The sequence below is a fragment of the Tachyglossus aculeatus genome (assembly GCF_015852505.1).
Source record: "Tachyglossus aculeatus isolate mTacAcu1 chromosome 12 unlocalized genomic scaffold, mTacAcu1.pri SUPER_6_unloc_1, whole genome shotgun sequence".
In the NCBI taxonomy this organism is placed as follows: domain Eukaryota; kingdom Metazoa; phylum Chordata; class Mammalia; order Monotremata; family Tachyglossidae; genus Tachyglossus; species Tachyglossus aculeatus.
The window spans coordinates 3,974,065-3,992,519 of record NW_024044828.1 but is presented as its reverse complement, the minus strand read 5'-3'; the positions used below and the strand labels follow the sequence as shown (position 1 = coordinate 3,992,519).

The following is an 18,455-nucleotide window of genomic DNA, read 5'->3' as shown; positions in this document are numbered from 1 at the left end:
AGGGAGATTACAACATAACCAAGTTGGTGGACACGTTCCCTACCCACAACTAACTCTGAGTCTAGAGGGATCTTGCAGTCTGGAGGTATTTGATGATAAACTGGTCCTAAAATACTTGCCGTTGAAATCATGAACTAATTTTATTACTGCGGTCCCTGTCAGCCCAGGGTTTAAGGAAGACTCTCTGAAAGCTATCAAATCAAATTATTATACCATTCCTGGGAAGTAGGGAGGTGGAAATTTGGATGATTCCTGGACTCTCCAGCGCTTAATAGAAATGAAGGCGCCGTTAATGGAAACTGCGTCAGAATGAAGTGGGGGCTTTTGTGGGAGACTTAAGTCTCCTGCTAGAGTACTCTCTTCCCAACAGATTTAATTAGCCCTACATCCATGCCCATTTAACAGTATTTTTAAATTTGTGTTCTCATGTGGAATGGAACTTTTTTCAAGAGTTTGATCTCCGTACGTCATAGTGGACAGGGAATGTGTCTTTCGACTCTGATATGCTGTACTCTCCCAAGTGCTTGGTACAATGTTCTGCACCCAATAAGCACTCAATAAATGCCATCAATTGATTGATTGATAGTCTGTGAGCAATCGTGCTGTGCTGGGTCACATCTAAAATGTACCATGTGCCGGTAAGAGCCTTGGTATTTCCACTGTTGCTAACAGCAGTTTTCAGAAGTTGACCTCTTCGTTGTATATGGTTCCTAGTAGCATCAAGAAACAATCACTGAATTATAGATGGAGTTGAGTTATTGTACAGAATCGTTTTTAAAATAAATAGCCTAGCAATCAATCAATGATATCTACTGAGCACCTACTATGAACAGAAAACTGTACTAAGCACTCAGGAGATTGCGATACAGCAGAATTGATAGATACAGTCCCTGCCCAGAAAGACGTTTAGAGTCTTGATGGAGAGATGCGTAGAAATTAATTTGCTGTGGCACTGAAGGTGGAATGACTATCAAGTCACTTCACTTCTCTGGGCCTCAGTTACCTCATCTATAAAATGGGGATTAAGACTGTGAGTTCCATGTGGGAAAAGGACTGTGCCCAACCTGATTAATTTGTTTCTAACCCAGTGCTTAGTACAGTGCCTGGCATGTAACAAGCACTTAACAAATACTTTAAGAAAGGTAGTTGTAATAGTAATACCAGGTGTTTGTAAAGTTTACGTTGTATTTTTCCAAAGTGATTTCACATCAATGATCTCATTTGATCCACACATCTCCATGAGAGAGGAAGATATTGGTATCATTATCATTAGAGAAGCAGTGTGGCTCAGTGGAAAGAGCACGGGCTGGGGTGTCAGAGGTCTTGGGTTCTAATCCTGGCTCCACCACTTGTCAGCTGGGTGACTTTGGGCAAGTCACTTAGGTTCTCTGTTCCTCAGTTACCTCGTCTGTAAAATGGGGATTAAGACCGTGAGCCCCATGTGGGACAACTTGATTACCTTGTATCCCCCCCCAGCGCTTTGAACAGTGCTAGGCACATAGTAAGCACTTAACAAATGCCATCATCATTATTATTATTATTATCATTCCCCATTTTACATACAAGGAAATGGACTTGCCCAAGGCCACGCAGGCAGAGCTGGAACTAAGTACGCAGATCTCCTAACTCCCTGGTCTGTGCGCTTTCCGCTAGTTTCGTACGATTTCTTTCATAGATTTTATTCTGCCCTTTTTTAGCAGTGTTAATACGCGGCTCCACTTTTCATGTTCATGATTTAAAAATAGGACTTGTAGGACCCCTGACAGTTTTTAAAGGACAGAAATGAACAGAAATATTTAGAGGTGCAAACATTTCCTAATGAGACATTTCATCCCTGTATATTTGAACAAAAGTACCTGGCACAGTGTGGTGTTTCTATAAACTTAAGTCCTGTTGAACCTTTATAAACCAGGCTGAAATTGCATTAAAAATCAGCATTGGAAGATTAAGCTAAATATTAGGCTAACTTCACCTTCCAAATTTCATTTGTAAAAGCATATTTGCAATGAACCTGACTGGTGATAATTAACAGAGGACTCTACCAAGAGGCTGTTATAACACGAGTAGAGTTGTAAAACCCTCGCAGGGTCGCACCTGGAGAGTTTCCAATCCTCTTCCAGTCTCGACTATGGGAGGGAGAGTCGGGGCCTGTCCATTCCGTTCCTAGCTTGGGCGGTGGCTACCAAGTGGAAGGCGAGGACTAGTCAAAACTCACCTGTGCTGGGCAGCAGCACCACCATGGGAGAGAGTCGAGGGCAGAGACTCTTTGCTCATTTGGAGCTAATTAGGGGTTTGTTTGTTTTTTAACAAAAAAATCCCTCAAAGGTAACTTTCAATCCGAATGAGATTCGAGTGATTAAGACCTGAATGACTGTCATGAAGGTTCAAAATGTTCAAAGGATAGGGTTGTGGGTGAAAAATCCATAAGGATCATTAGGCAAAATAAGAGCGAGGCCTCTTGTTTAGAGATTTTTTACAACTCTTGTCCCGTCTGTTGCCATCGAGTCATCTCTGACCCGTTGCCACACCGTGAACACATCTCTCCCAGAATGCCCCACCTCCACCTGCCATCGTTCCAGTAGTGGATCCGTAGAGTTTTCTTGGTCAAAATAGGGAAGTGGTTTACCACTGCCTCCTTCCGCGCAGTCAACTTGATCGACTTGGTTGATCGATCGGAGACAATACATTTTCTTTCAGGCGATCTCTTCTTTTGGGCAGCGGGGGGACAATTTACCTGAGAAAGCGATTTGAAACAAATCAACAGAAGTGTATGAAACCCTTACTGAACTTCATACTGCTCTTACTGAACCTGGGAAGCAGCATGGCTTAGCAGAAAGAACCCAGGCCTCGGAGTCCAAGGATCTGGTGCTGTAATCCCAGCTTTGCCATTTGCCTGCCGTGCGGCCTTGGGCCCATCACTTCACTTCTCTGGATCTCAGTTCCCTCATCAGTAAAATGGGGGTGACGACTGTGAGTCCCATGTGGAACAGGGACTGTGTCCAACCTGATAACCTTGCATCTCCCCCAGCTCTTAGAACAGCGCTTGACGTATAGTAAGCGCTTAACAAATACTCTGCAATCAGCGGGAGTCCAGTCTTGCCTTCACCTGACACCAGTCTTTTCTTTCAACAGAGCGTGTCTGTGGATAAGATGCAAGGGAGTTCTGTGAACATATCAACTGAAGAGGGTCCGCTGAAGGTCAGATACCTCTATACCGACTCCTCCCTCTTGTCTTCAGTCTCCGGGGACATCACACTGGGCAGCATTCATGGTAAGAGGCAGGAGGCCAGGAGAAATGGAAAACTCTCCAGCCAGCCTGAAGGCAGTGGGAATTTTCATAATTCAAGGTAGCGGCACTCTGAGGGAGGTAGGGTCCTCAATAATGATGATAATAGAGTTGTAATAAGGCCTAGTGGAGCGAGCGTGGGCCTGGGAGTTTGAGGGCCATTGATTTATCCTAAAGTATTACTGTGGAATTTGTTAAGCGCTTATTTTGTGCCAAGCACTGTAGTAAATGCTGGGGTAGCTACAATACAATGCCATCGGACTCAGTTCCTGGCCCACATAGGCCTCACAATCTAACGGGGAGGGAGAACAGGTGTTGAATCTCCACTTCACAGATGAGGAAACCTAGGCACAGAGAAGTTGTGGGACTTGGCCAAGGTCACACAGCAGCCACTTGGTAGAGAAGGATTAGAATCCAAGACCTTGGAGTCCCAGGCCTGTGTCCTTTCTACTTGGCCACCCTTGATAAGGTGATGGCTGAACAATTGTAGTAGAACCAAACGCCCGACAATGAAGTGTTTAGGGTGAAAAACTCACTCTGGGAATGTTGTTTCTGTTAAATAATATGACCTGTTAATGGTGGAAATGTATTAGAACCAGAATAAGAGCTTCCTGCTGGAAGCTGTATTTACTTGAGTATTTGTGACCAAGCCCAACCCTAATGTTGCAAATCACAGATTTTGAAAAATCCAACACAACTGTAGCAAGGCCATGAAATAGAATATTTTATCGTACCCTTCCAAGTGCTTAGAATACTGCTCTGCACGTGATGAGCGCTCCATAATTATCACTGATGGACTGATTGAAATCAAGGGCAGTCAGAGCCATACTTGAGTTTGGACAGGGGTAATATGATTGGGACAAAAGGAACACATCGAGGTAAAGTTCAGAAAACAGCCCCTGAGTCGACCAGCCTTTCAAATACCCACTTCCCTGATGGGAATAACAACCACTGCCAGAATGATGATTTATATTTATTTTCCTAATTGTATATGCCATCTGGGGAAAGAAAAGGCAGCAAAAAAACAAACAAAACATTGTTTTTAAAAAAACAAACAAAACATTATTGATGGGAAAATATTTTTCAGTCTACACTGTGTGCAGCACTTTGTATTGACAAAGCACTTGGGAGAGTAATATTTGAGCAACTGAATAAGGGACACGGTCACTGCCTTCAAGGACCTTCCGGTCTCCAATGGGAGATTGAGAGATAAAGTTTATTTGTTTTCCATATCTGTGTGCAAGACTGTTCAAAACCAGGGCTCTCCGATCAGAAATACTACGTGCACCACTGGTGGTGTATCAGAATCCAAAAATATGACCCATTATTATTTTGATGATTAGACATACTAATTGTGGTGGTATTTGTTAATAATAATAATGGCATTTATGAAGTGCTTACTATGTGCAAAGCACTGTTGTAATCGGTGGGGAGGTTACAAGGTAATCAGGGTGCCCCGCGGGGGGCTCACAGTCTTAATCCCCATTGTACAGATGAGGTAACTGAGGCACAGTTACAGTAACAGTAACTGAGGCCCTTTTAGACTGTGAGCCCACTGTTGGGTAGGGACTGTCTCTATATGTTGCCAATTTGTACTTCCCAAGTGCTTAGTACGGTGCTCTGCACATAGTAAGCGCTCAATAAATACAATTGATGATGATGACAGAGAATTTAAGCGACCTGCCCAAAGTCACACAGCTGACAATTGGTGGAGCAACATTTGAACCCATGACCCCTAAGTTAAGCACTTAGTAGCTAGCACTGTACTAATCTTGTTGTGGGCAGGGAATATGTCTGTTATATTGTACTCTCCTAGGCGCTTAGTGCAGTGTTATGCGCATAGTAAGCACTCAGTAAATAGATTGCCTAACTGACTGACTAAGCCCTGGCCCTTTTTTTAAAAATAATATTTGTTAAGTGCTTATGATATGCCAAGCAGTGTATTATGCGCTGAGGTAATACAAGTTAATCAGGCTGGACCCGGTCCCTGTCCCACATAGGACTCGCTTAGTCCAAGCACTGAGATTTTGGCTGACAGCAGGGGAGAAAGGGAGTAGTTTGTTTGCCTTGGTTAACTAGTGAGTCTCTCTTAATAATGTCTGTCTCCCCGTCTAGACTGGAAGCTCCTTGTGGGCAGAGAATGTTTCTACCCACTCTGTTATACTGCACTCTCCCAAGCGCTTAGTACAGTGCTCTGCACACAGTAAGTGCTCAGTGGTTGACTGATTTGATTGAAAGATCATTTACTGGTGTCTTGTTGTGACCTTGTAAATATAGTTTTATTGCCTTCATTCTGGGTTTCTAGGAGCTTTCCCAGGAGAGGGCTCCAGTGGGACGGGAAGAGGATTAAAAACTAGCTTGATCCTTGCAAAAAGTCAGAGCTGTAGTTCAGCTTTCAGCAGGTTCTAGCTCGTCCTCCGAGGCCGAGGAAAAAGTTACTTTCATCATGGGTTCTCAGTCACTGATAGATTTTAATCCCAGAGTGCTAATGCTTAAACCAACCGAGTAAATACACCAAACACTGCAGGCTGAGTATATCCCCATTACAATGTCTCTCCTGCACAGTAATCCTGAAGGGAGTGTGCCTTTTGGCCACTCTGAGTGTTGAAGGGTAGAAACTTGTGACACATGGAAAGAGTCTAACACATCAAGGGTTTTTAAAATTGTTTTTCATTTGGAACTTTTAGGTTCTTCCCAGGCACTACACGGTTTAACCCCAAGACCGGGATGCATTTTTGAGATGTAATTTGGGTTTTCCGAAGCCCTCGGGTGCTCTTTATCCTCGAGCTGTAGCCAAGAGGAGTGTGGGCCACAGGGTGTGAGAGAGAAGTTCCCGTGGCACTTCTGGAACTTGTCATCCTCAAAACGCTGACCAGAGCAGGGACTCCCTTAAAACACAAAACTGCAGGCTGTGGTACAGGGCTCCTTAAAGCCACAGGACACATTTTGTTTGATTTCGGTGAATTGCTCTTGCGATGATCCTGCTTTACTCCTTGGCTCATCTGAATTCAAATTCAGAGGATCAGCTGTGATCCCTCCGAGTTAGTTTACCTAGAAAGTCTGGTCTGAGAAGCAGCGTGGCCTAGTGGAAAGAGCAAGGGCTTGGGAGACAGAGGATCTGGGTTCCATTCCCGGCTCCACCACCTGTCTGCTCTGTGACCTCAAGACCCCACGTCTCCGTCCAATTATCGCCCCATTTCCCGCCTACCGTTCCTCTCCAGACTCCTGGAGTGAGTTATCTACAGCCACTGTCTCAAGTTCCTTTCCTCCAATTCTCTCCTTGACCACCTCCCTTCTGGCTTCCATCCCCTTCGCTCCACAGAAGCCTCCCTCTCAAAGGTCACAGATGATCTCCTTCTTGCCAAATCCAGTGACCTCTGCTCCACCCTAATCCTCTTCAACCTCTCGGCTGCCTTCAACGCAATTGACCACCCCCTTATTCTAGAAATATTATCCAAACTTGGCTTGACTCACACCATCCTCTACTGGTTGTCCTCCTAACTCTGTGGCCACTCTGGCGGCGAGATAGACGAGATTGAGGTGCTGTGCCTAGATTAGTATTAGAGGAGTAAAGTGTAGGGGCTGGGTTGTAGTAGGAGAGTAGTGAGGTGAGGTAGGAGGGAGCAAGGTGACTGCTTTAAAGCCAGTGATGAGGGATTTTTGTTTGATGTGGAGGTGTATGGGCAACCACCAAAGTTTCTTGAGGAGTGAGGAAACATGGGCAGGTTTTCTGCTCTGACAGCCATTGGAGTGACTGGAAATGGGTCTCCGCAGAAGATAAAATTGAGATTTGTACGGAAGAACGCCCACTTCCAGAGGAGGCAGGAAATCCAGTGAACCTTTCAGCCACCCTCTATCGTCGTTGCGTTTGAGTTCTGCTGGATGCACCGCTGAACCCCAGGAATATTTCTGGTGGTGAGAGCAAATAAACCAGCTTTCCTTTCACTATTTTCTGTTGCCCTTTTATTCTTGGACCGTGCTAAAATGCTTCAGGTTTTGACTGAATCCTGGAATTTGTGGAACGTTTTCAGGATCTGGAAGATTGGCGAGTTGCGGTCGTAATAATAGTATTTATTAAGCGCTTACGGGGTGGAAAGCACCCTACTGAGTGGTGGGAGAGAATACTCAGATGGGAATAAGACACGGTCTCTGGCCTTTGGCGGTGGCGTGGCCCAGCAGATCTGAAGGAAAAAGATGTTCCCAGCAGCGGGGCCGGCTGGAAGCAGGAGAAGTGAGATTGAGGGACAGTTAGGAGATCTTGGGATGAGTGAAACGTGCAAGCTGGGGAGTATGATAAACATTGTGATATTTATTAAACATTTACAAAGCACTGGGGTGGATACAAGTAAATTGGGTTGAACGCAGTCCGTCTGCCACATGGGGCTCACAGACTTAATCCCCATTTTACAGATGCGGGAATAGAGGCCCTGAAAAGTAAAGTGATTTGCCCAAGGTCACACAGCAGTCGAGTGGCAGAGCTGATCTTAGAACTCAGGTCCTTCTGAGTCCCAGGCCCGTGCTCTATCTAATAGGCCACACTGCTTTTCAGCGTGAAGCTTCACAGAGTAACTTGGAGAAGAGACCTGGTCAAGAAAGTCTTCTAGCTAGTGGTCAGTTTTCCTCCTTTGCAGCGCTCTGATTTTGCCCATTAGGGTCCCACCAAGCTTCAGAGGCCAGGAGTCAGGGAACGCTTGGGCAACGTATTATTTGTTTGTTTTTTTATGGTATTTGTTAGGCACTTACTATGTGCCAGGTACTGTACTGAACTGGTGTATACACAAGCTAATCAGGTTGGACACAGTCCATGCCCCACATGGGACCCACAGTTTTCATCCCCATTTTGCATACAGATGAGGTAACCGAGGCCCAGAGAAGTTGAGTGACTTTCTAAGGTCCCACAGCAGACAAGTGGTGGAGCCGGGATTAGAACCCAGATCCTTCTGACTTGGAGGCTCTACCTACTTGGCCACGCTGCTTCCCAATATCATATCGTGTCGTAGAGTCACTAGCTTTGAGCTGCACTGACAATTCATCCTGACCTGGCAGGCTTCTTTGTACACTTATTTGGCCTTTAGGTTTAAGATCCTGGATGATCGTGCACAAAAACACATATGGAAACAGGAATGTGAAAGCAGCGGTTCTCTCTAGGTGTGATCTTTGGCCTCAGCTTGCAAGAGGGTGGAAAATATAGACATTTACAAGGTCGGCCATTTGGAGAATGCTTTCCAGAACATACTAGGAAAAGAAACATTGACAGAACATACTCTGTCATACCCTACCATTTGGAGAATGCTTTCCAGAACATACTAGGAAAAGAAACATTGACAGAACATCCTCTGTTGGACCCTACCCGACATGTTTTGTTCAAGAGGAGACTTCTACAGGCTCAGCTTCTGCATAAAAACCCACCTTTTGTGCAGGACAAAATTGTTCACGTATTTGTTTATTCATGTGCAAGATGTGGTGGTGTATGAAACTTTTACAGATGTCCGTAGAGCCAGAACCCGGCTTAAGGCATGACAGATGAATCCTTTTCCAGTTTTGCTTAGACTAAGCGATTGATGCAGATTGTTTCAAAAAGCCCATGGAATGTATGAGTAAATTCCAGGTTGATCTGAGGGCAAAGTGGTAAAAAGATACACCCACTTGGCTGTAACAAGGTTAGCAGCTGGTAACTTTGGACTGTGCACAAGAACTTTATAAGGAGGGAGTGGGGTATTATAGTATGGGTGCCCTTAGAGTAATTGTACACATGCACAAAACTGGAAAGTCATCTGAGGAGAATCATCCTGGAAAATATATTCTCACTGAATAATGGAAGGCGTCGGGGGATTTTTCTGTTAGTCATACTTCAGCATATGCATTTGCAGATCACATTTCAGAATATGCTTTACCCAGGCTACCAGAAACCACTTCAGTCAACCGCTTCAGGGGCAGGCAATAATGGAATCGAAAGACTGGTTCCCTGCAAAATAGCAGGAATGATTTCCCTTCGCAAAAGGCATCTACTGGGCATTGTTTTGACTGAGCCCCGATTGTATGTCACTGGACAAAGGTTGAGCAAAGTCGTGTGATTTTTGCTTTCCATCAGGTTGGTGGGAGAAGAGGAGAGATGCTGTGAGAAGTAACATGGCCTAGTGGAAAGGGGATGGAACAGGGAATCAGTCAGCAGGACCTGGGTTCTAATTCTGACACTGGTCACTTGTCTGTTGTGTGACCTTGAGCAAGTCACTTCACTTCTCCGGGCTTCAGTTCCCTCATCTGTAAAATGGGGATTAAATACATGTTCTTCCTACTTAGGCTGAGCTGTCAGCCCTGTTTGGGATCTGGTCATCTTGTTTGTACCCCAGGGCTTAGTACAGTCCTTGACCCATAGAAAGCGTTTAACGAATTCCACAATTATTACGCTATTACTGGGTCAGGCATCCAGCCTATTGTCTCCAGTAATAGCAACAGGATGCCCAGAGAAACTGTGTGATAGCTGTCGTCCTCAATGGGGATGGAATGTGTCCGACCTGATTAATTTGAAGCGCTTAGTGCAGTAAGTGCTCAACTAATGCGATTGATGAATGAATACTCCAGTGCTTAGAACAGTGCTTGGCACTTAACAAGTGCCACCATTATTATTATGGACCTTCTTACATTCCTGATTTTCCCCAAGTCGGGTTATGGACCTTTCTTCCCTGCATTTATCCAAGCTTCTCTTGAACCCGTTACTATTTTAGGTCTGCCCAGCTTCTTGGGATAATGAATTCCATAGGCGCAGTCCTGCTGTGTAAGAACGTTTCCTTTTGCTTGGTTTGGTTGAGGTCCTTTGAGGGCACTATTGTTCAGGCATCGGCCTCAGCTGGGCGAGGTTGACCCCAAACCAAGCTCTTCGGTGACTGGCTTTGGAAGAAGCAGCTAAAGCCTGCATCCTATGAATTGGAGTGGAATTTCTGGCTATTTTACACCTGGTTTCCGCGACATTTAAGTATGCAGAGGAAAAGAGCATTTTGCTCCAGGATATGGTGTTCTGAGGGCACTATCTAAGATCTTTTGCCCTCCAGGAGGGAAGTGTAGGCAAGAAGTAGGGAGAAGAAGGGAAGGGGGTACTTTGGGCATATATGATCTCAAACTAAAATGTAGGAAGAAATGGGCAGGGCTGAGCAGCGTGGAAAGAGCCCGGGCTTGGGAGTCAGGGGACCTGGGTTCTGATTCAGGCTCCGCCACTCGTCTGCTCTGTGACCTGGGGCAAATCACTCCACTTCTCCGGGCCTCAGTTGCCTTCTCTGTAAAATGGGGATTAGGAGTGTGAGCCCTACGTGGGACAGGTACTGTGCCCAACCCGATCGTCTTGTAATCTCCCCCAGCACTTAGCACAGTGCCTGGCACATAGCAAGCACTTAAAAATTACCACAATTGCTTTTATCAAAATTAGCTAAGAGAGGGCACCGAGAAAAGCATCGGGGCAGAGGTGGGTAAGAGCAACCAGGGCTAAGTTCTTAAGAGAGAGTTGCAGCTAGTGTAGGGGAAAAGTCTTAAATGGCCAGCAATGTGCCTGGTACTGTAAGACCTCTGTAAAATGGGGATTAGGACTGTGAGCCCTACGTGGGACAGGTACTGTGCCCAACCCGATCCTCTTGTAATCTCCCCCAGCACTTAGCACAGTGCCTGGCACTTAAAAAACTACCACAATTGCTTTTATCAAAATTAGCTAAGAGAGGGCACCGAGAAAAGCATCGGGGCAGAGGTGGATAAGAGCGACCAGGGCTAAGTTCTTAAGAGAGAGTTGCAGCTAGTGTAGTGGAAAACTCTTAAATGGCCAGCAATGTGCCTGGTACTGTAAGACCCTAAAATGAAAGCTTCTTGAGGGCAGGGATGAAATCTACCAACTCTTCAATATTGTACTTTCCCAAACGCTTAGTACAGGAAGCAGCATGGCCTAGTGGATAGAGCACGGGCTTGGGAGTCAGGTCAGGGGTTCTAATCCTGGCTCTGCCACTTGTCTGCTGAGTGACCTTGGGCAAGTCTCTTCACTTCTCTGGGCCTCAGTTACCCCATCTGTAAAATGGGGATTAGGACTGTGAGCCCCACGTGCGACAGGGACTGTGTCCAACCTGACTTGCTAGTGTCCACCCCAGCGCTTAGCACAGTGTCTGGCACATAGTAATCCCTTAACAAATATCGCCATTAATTAAGTAATTAAATACAGTGCTCTGTACATAGAAAGCGCTCCGTAGATACCATTGGTTGATTGGTAATTTTGGCATTTACTATGTCCACCTCACTTTGTTTTCTCTCTTGCTTTTAGGTGATACTACTCTACAAAGCCAAACAGGCAACATCATAGTAGGTATGTTTGAATTTCTTCATCCTATGAGTGTCATTCGAGTGGTCTAGTGGAAAGAGCTTGGGCCTGGAAATCAGAGGACCTGGGTTCTAATCCCAGGTCCATCACTTGTCAGCTGTGCAAGCTGGGGTGAGTCATTTCACTTCTCTGTGTCTCAGTTCCCTCATCTGTAAAATGGGGATTAGGAGTGGGAGCCCCATGTGGGACATGGACAGTGTCCAACCTGATTAGCTTGTGTCTATCCCAGTGCTAAGTACAGTCCCTGGCTCATAGTTAAGCGCATAGTACCACAAAATAAAAAAACCAGAAAAAAGACCTCTACATCAGCAACGTTAGTTCTGAGAAGTCAGAGGCTGTTGATTATAGTTTATAGAGTCCAGTAATACTTTCCTTGACCAGTAACTTCTTTTTTCCTTCATGGGTAAAGGTTGTTTAGCAAGACAAAGCGCTTTCTTTTTCCTTTGTCTGCGGAAAAATGACTTAACACACTTTCCATCGTCAGTTTAGCTCCATTTAAAGGTTAAGAAATAGCTGAAAACTTACATCTTTTGGTAAAATAGTTACTCCTGTCTTTTCCTCTCCAGAGGTCACACCGCTCTCCACTTAGAGATATGTGTGGTGCGAAGGTGCACTTTCACAAACGATAGCCAAATCCAGGGTCTCTGTAGTTCTGAGAGCACATCTGCTCCCTAGATCCAACTTCCACCCATCCTTGGAGAGGTAGATCATTTTTCAAAAAGGAAAATTGAACGAAAGGTGTACCCACTGACATCACTGTGCTTCACTTCCTTTTTTCCTTCTGCTAAGTGAGTGAAGAGACTCTCTTGGCTGTTAGGATGCCTTTAAAAACCTTTACACCTGGTTTCAGGGGTGCTAGACTTCACATTTTAGCAAATTCATTCATTCGATTGTATTTATTGAGCACTTGCTGTGTGCTAAGCACTGTAGTAAGCAATTGGGAGAGCAAATAAGCATCCTTTAATATATTCAAATACAAATAAATAGAAATCTCTGTGGGCTTTTCCCAAGAAACAAACACAAAATATTCATTTATTCGGTGAGTGAACCTTTTCAGAAGAAAAAATTAAGTATTTCTCTTTGGTATTTAGGCGCTTACTATATACCAGGCACTGTACTAAGCGCTGAGGTAGATACCAGTTAATCGGGTTAGGCACAGCCCATGGGGCTCACAGTCTTAATCCTTGTATCTACTCCAGCGCTTAGAACAGTGCCTGGCAAAAGAGTAAGCGATTAACAAGTACTATCACTTAAACAAAAAATTAAATATTGGGAAATCTCCAGTCTCCAGAAATTAAACATCTCTTACAGTTGACAGACTGCCACTTTGAGAAACTGATGGTGTGGGCAAATTGTCTAACACAGGCTGTACAAATTCAGTGGTGTAAAGCTAAAGCAGACTTCTTTAGCGCATTAATGTCAGTCCCATGCTCAGGCTTAACGGCATCTTCTTTATGGAAGAATTGAATTTCCAACACCTTTTTTGGAGATCTGATTGTGCCTCGTGGCGTTCAACGTGGCCTGAGCTCTTTGACTTTGCTGAGAGCATTTCATAGGCTGTGCCATCAGATGGCTTCTAGGCCCAACTGGATAAACATCAGGAATTTCTAAAGAAGCAGAGAATCACTGCTTACAAAGACCATATTTAGTAAAACACTTGAGAAAGAAAAATTGGAAAGAATAACTGGAGTGTTCTGGATTTTCTTATCTTCCTTGCTGCAATGCCCGATTTTAAAAGTACTTATTTTCATTCATCAGAAGTATTCTTTGGGAGTACTTGAAGGACTGCATTATCCATTATTCAGGTGCTATTATTAGAATTAGTATTATTAACCAATTAAGGTATTAATTGAACACTTTCTACAGTGTAGAGCACTGTACTGAGTACTTGCGAGAGGAGAGTACAGTGGAGTTGGTAGACATGTTCCCTGCTTACAGACTAGAGGGAACCAGTATTTTATCTGTTATTTTATTGAGAAGTAACATGGCCTAGTGGAAAGTGCGTGGGCCTGGGGGGTCAAAGGACCTGGCGTCTAAATCTGGCTCTGCCAACTGTTCGCCGTGAGACCTTGGGCAAGTCACTTCTCTGTGCCTTAGTTTCCTCATCTGTGAAATGGGGATTCAATATCCGTTCTTCCGATTTAGACTGTGAGCCCCATGTGGGACACAGACTGTGCCCAACCTGATTATCTTGTATCGACCCCCAGCCCTTAGTACCGGGCTTAGGACGTAGCTAGTACTTCGCAAGTTTTATAATAAAACTTTATAATAAAAAAGCCAGGGAAAGAAGTTTGAATTGGATCCGGGAGGGAAAGGAGAGTCCTACTTCAAAAGACGGGGGTGATTTGTTCAAGTCTGGGAAATGAGGAGGTTGGGATCTAGGGGCCCTGGATTTTCAAGGTCATTGGCATATGAACGGAACCAAGGAGCCAGAGGCGGGAGGAGGCACAGATCAGAGAGCAGGAGCTTGTGATGACTGAGGTTCAGAAAGGCTCTGTGCTTGGGGGAATTTTCAACTTTGGGAAACAGAAGCAACCTGATTGATCCTTCTCCAACTGAGAAGATTTAAAGACTTGCAATCTTCGGCGTCTTCAGCAAGCTATGAGCCCGGGTCAGAAGGCTAAACAGTTTCAAAGTGGTTTAAACGTGAAGCCAGCACACACACGGAAGCCGCTAGTGTGAGAAACAAGTGGGAAATGGCTTGGTAATGGCTGATTTAGTCTTTGTAAAATGTAGTTTCAGGTTTGTTCAAGGGGGAAGGACTGAGAGCTAGGAATTCTGCGTTTTAGACTGGGCAACAGCAGTCTGAAGGGGAAGTGTGGATGGAAACAGAAATTTGAGTGCTCCTGGAGGACAGAGATCATATCTTGAACTTTCTAGTATTCTCCCTAGCACTAGGAGCACTTGGTATTGTGTTCTGGACACATGTGTCCAAAGAATATCACTGACTGATTGATTGAGGCCAGATATGAAGATGGTTTAGTAGGTGACAAAGTATAAAGTAACAGCAGGGATAAATATATCACAAGTCAGGCACGTAAAGGAGAAGGTATTAGTGGTGGTATACCTCAATTTAAGTATCTGAAGCAGCCTCAGATGATTTTTCCCATCATTCATTCATTCATTCAATCGTATTTATTGAGCGCTTACTGTGTGCAGAGCACTGTACTAAGCGCTTGGGAAGTACAAGTTGGCAACATATAGAGACGATCCCTACCCAACAACGGGCTCCATTCGTTCAGAAATGACGTAGATCAATCAATCAATCATATTTATTGAGTGCTTACTGTGTGCAGAGCACTGTACTAAGCGCTTGGGAAGTACAAGTTGGCAACATATAGAGACGGTCCCTACCCAACAGTGGGCTCCCAGTCTAGATCACTAGTTTGGGTGTGGAACAAGCAATCGGTCAATGCTATTTATTGAGCGCCTACTGTGTGCCGAACACTGTACTAGCATTTGGGAGAGAACAAAACAACAGAGTTGGTAGACACATTCCCCACCCACAATGAGCAGTTTTCAGAGCTGCAGTTCTGGGCTGACATGACCGTGAGAGGCGTGGAATAGGGCTGAGGTGATTTTTTTTCCCATGTTATTTGTTAAGTGCTTACTATGTGCCACGTCCCATGCTAAGCTGTGGCATAGATAGAAGTTTATTAGGTTGACACCATCCCTGTCCCACGTGGGGCTCACACTCTTAATCCCCATTTTGCAGTTGAGGGAACTGAGGCCCAGAGAAGCAAAGTGACTTGCTCAAGGTCACACAGCAGCAGACAAGTGGCGGAAGCAGGATTAGAACCCAGGTCCTCCTGTCTCCCAGGCCTGTGCTCTATCCACTAGACCACACTGCTTCGGGGCCCTCCGCTCTACATCCCCAAGATACATAGAGAGCATTTGTCGATCCCAAACGACGAAGTCGGAGCACCGGCAAATCTTTTCTCAGAAGTCTACCAGGGCCAGGGGCCCTGAATACACACCTACCTTCTGCTCTAATTAGTTAATAATGATAATAATAATAATAATAATAATAATGGCATTTATTAAGTGCTTACTATGTGCAAAGCACTGTTCTAAGCGCTGGGGAGGTAACAAGGTAATCAGGTTGTCCCACGGTGGGCTCACAGTCTTAATCCCCATTTTACAGATGAGGTAACAGGGGCACAGAGAAGTTAAGTGACTTGCCCAAAGTCACACAGCTGACAATTGGTGGAGCCGGGATTTGAACCCATGACCTCTGACTCCAAAGCCCGGGCTCTTTCCACTAAGCCACGCTGCTTCTCTTGAAGTTCCCAAACTTCAAGAGTTCCCAAACAATCAATCCGTGGTGGTGTTTATTGAGCGCTGACCATGTGCAGAGCACTGTAATAATAATAATGGCATTTGTTAAGCACCTACTAGGTGCCAGGCACTGTACTAAGCGCTGGGGTGGATACAAGCTAATCGGGTTGGACACAGTCCCTGTCCCAAATGGGGCTTCCGGTCTCAATCCCCATTTTCCAGAGGGGGTAACTGAGGCACAGAGAAGTGAAGTGACTTGCCCAAGTCCGTACAGCAGACTAGGGGCTGAGCCGGGTTTTGAACCCATGACCTTTGGACTCCAGGCCCGTGCTGTTTCCACTACGCCATAAGCGGTTGCGAGAGGACAGTACGAGTTGGACGTTCCCTGCCCACAGTGAGCTGACAGGTTAGAGGAGAAGACAAACATTAAAATAAATTCCAGATCGAGGAAATAGTAGATGTGTACGTAAGTGCTGAGAGAGAAGGATCAAAGTGGTTTCGCCACCGATAATAATTTAGAGACTCCTTTCTCTCTCCCCCAAAGTCCATCTTGCCATTTAATTTTACTTTTCCCCATCCCTTATGCCCTTTGTTCCTTAGCCTCCGTCTCTTCTCCTCAAAACATTCAGCCTCTTCCCTTTCCCTCTTGCCTCTAACTCCGTTCCCCATGGCTTTTGATCCCCTACACTAATCTCTTCTTCCAGTTGAAAGCTTTTTCCCCAGAAGAGGCCATATAAACTCTAGAAGATGCTAAGAGTTCCCAGATGCCATTTATCTAGCCACCCTGAAGCTCACAGGCTAAATGTAGCAGGCCTGGAGAGTTAGGAAATTCAGTCATTTTACCATCTTTCAGACAGGAAAGGCTCAGGCTTAGGTACTCTGCTGAAAATAAATCAGTGTAGCTGTAAGGGTGGCTTTATAAATTAGGGACGTTCTTTGCGGCTGATGATCCCAATTTGGGAGAAATTCACCCGTCAGCATTTTCATTTGGATGCAACTTGGAAAGAAGAGCAATTCTCAGCAGGAAACTCGACGAGGGTGGGGAAGAGGCCGTTTGGTTAAGAGTGGGGGTCGCGTAGTTGGTTGGTTTTTATTTTCTTTAAATAATGGATTGGCAAGACATCGAATTGAAGGCTCCTCTTTATCCTGTAGGGGAAAAGAGAGCCGTGTTTGACCCAACTCCCTGACTTTGTGAGAGCTACTGACACCCTAGAGTGTTGAGATTGGCAAAGCATTGTCTGCCAGATAAAGTGCTTCATGGCTTTAATTTTCAGTAGTTTTCTTGTAAGTCTGGAAACTTATGTGGAGCAAAGGGACATGAATGAGAGAGAATAAGTTTAAGCCAATGCATGAGGGGGGAAATTAGAGAGTTTCCTAATTTTTAAGGCCAGAGAAAGCTGTTTTAATTCAGAAAGGAAGGTGGGCTTTCTAGAAACTGATTTTAATGACCAAATTGATTCTCACTTATGTTTAGGTGCATTCCTGCTCAGATGAGGGAGGATAAACAAAATAGCTCAAAGGCTCCCCCAGGTCTGTCAGTCAATCAAATCAGTGGTATTTAGTGCTTAGTACCCAGTACTCCGTTGTATTGTACTCTCCCAAACATTCAGTACGGCACTCTGCACACAGTAAGTGCTCAATAAATGATGATGAGGGTGATTTATTGGGTACTTACTGCGTGCAGAATGCCGTGCTGAGCACTTGGGAAAGTACACTACAACAGAGTTGGAGGTCTTGGGTTTCCTTCAAGCTTGAAGTTGGGTTAATGGCATTCTAACTACACGTTCCTTTCTACCAACTTTGTTATATTGCCCTCTCTCAAGCGCTTCGGACTGTGCTATGTACACGGTAAGCACTCAATAAATACCACTTATTGACTGATTTTGATACCTAGGCCGACTGGGCCTGTTTTTCTGTAGCCTACCTCACTTCACTTTCTAGTACCACAATGACTATGGCGTGAGAGAAAAAAGAGATAGAGACAGAGAGAGAAAGAAAGAGGATGAGATCAGCATGATTCAGAAGAACCTTTGGAAAAAGGCTGACCTCCCATGTGTCTCATGGCAGGTTTGGAGCTAATCCTTTCCAGAGTCTGTGGTTTCAATCTCTGATGGTAATCCAGCACTTATTTCAAGTTTCACTTTAGCTTGTCACTTAAAACCCCAATTCCCTTCTGCCGAATTCATTTCAGTGGTTTCAGATAGTTCCGATAAGTGTCAATAAATATATTGTTCCTACTCACGCGAGCCTCTCTTTAGGAGCCCAGAATGATTTCTGTCAAACATGCGTGAGCGTTGCCAGTAAAATACTTCAAGGAAATGAAATTCTCAGTGGAAGCTTGGATATTCCAACCAACAAACAAAGGACTTTTATTCTTTCTTAAGCTAATTACTCTCTACTGCACATTTTTCCTTCGACTTCTCCGCATCCAGGGATTTCTGTATGTTTCTGAGGCAGATTTACAATGGGAATGTTTAGACTTTTCACTGTCAACACATTTCCAGAAAAGTAACTCCCGGGAAGGGTTTAAGTTGTACTCCA

The 18,455-nt window shown here is 44.8% G+C and overlaps 1 protein-coding gene across 1 annotated transcript in view; it reads left to right on the top strand.

Annotated features, from left to right (window-relative positions):
* FAM185A (family with sequence similarity 185 member A) overlaps positions 1–18,455 on the top strand; it is a 40,935-nt gene that overhangs the window by 14,334 nt on the left and 8,146 nt on the right. Inside the window, exons 6-7 of the mRNA XM_038740910.1 lie at positions 3,133–3,271; positions 11,580–11,621. Of these exons, the coding sequence (XP_038596838.1) occupies positions 3,133–3,271; positions 11,580–11,621 (181 nt within the window). The remainder of the gene's footprint in view (positions 1–3,132; positions 3,272–11,579; positions 11,622–18,455) is intronic.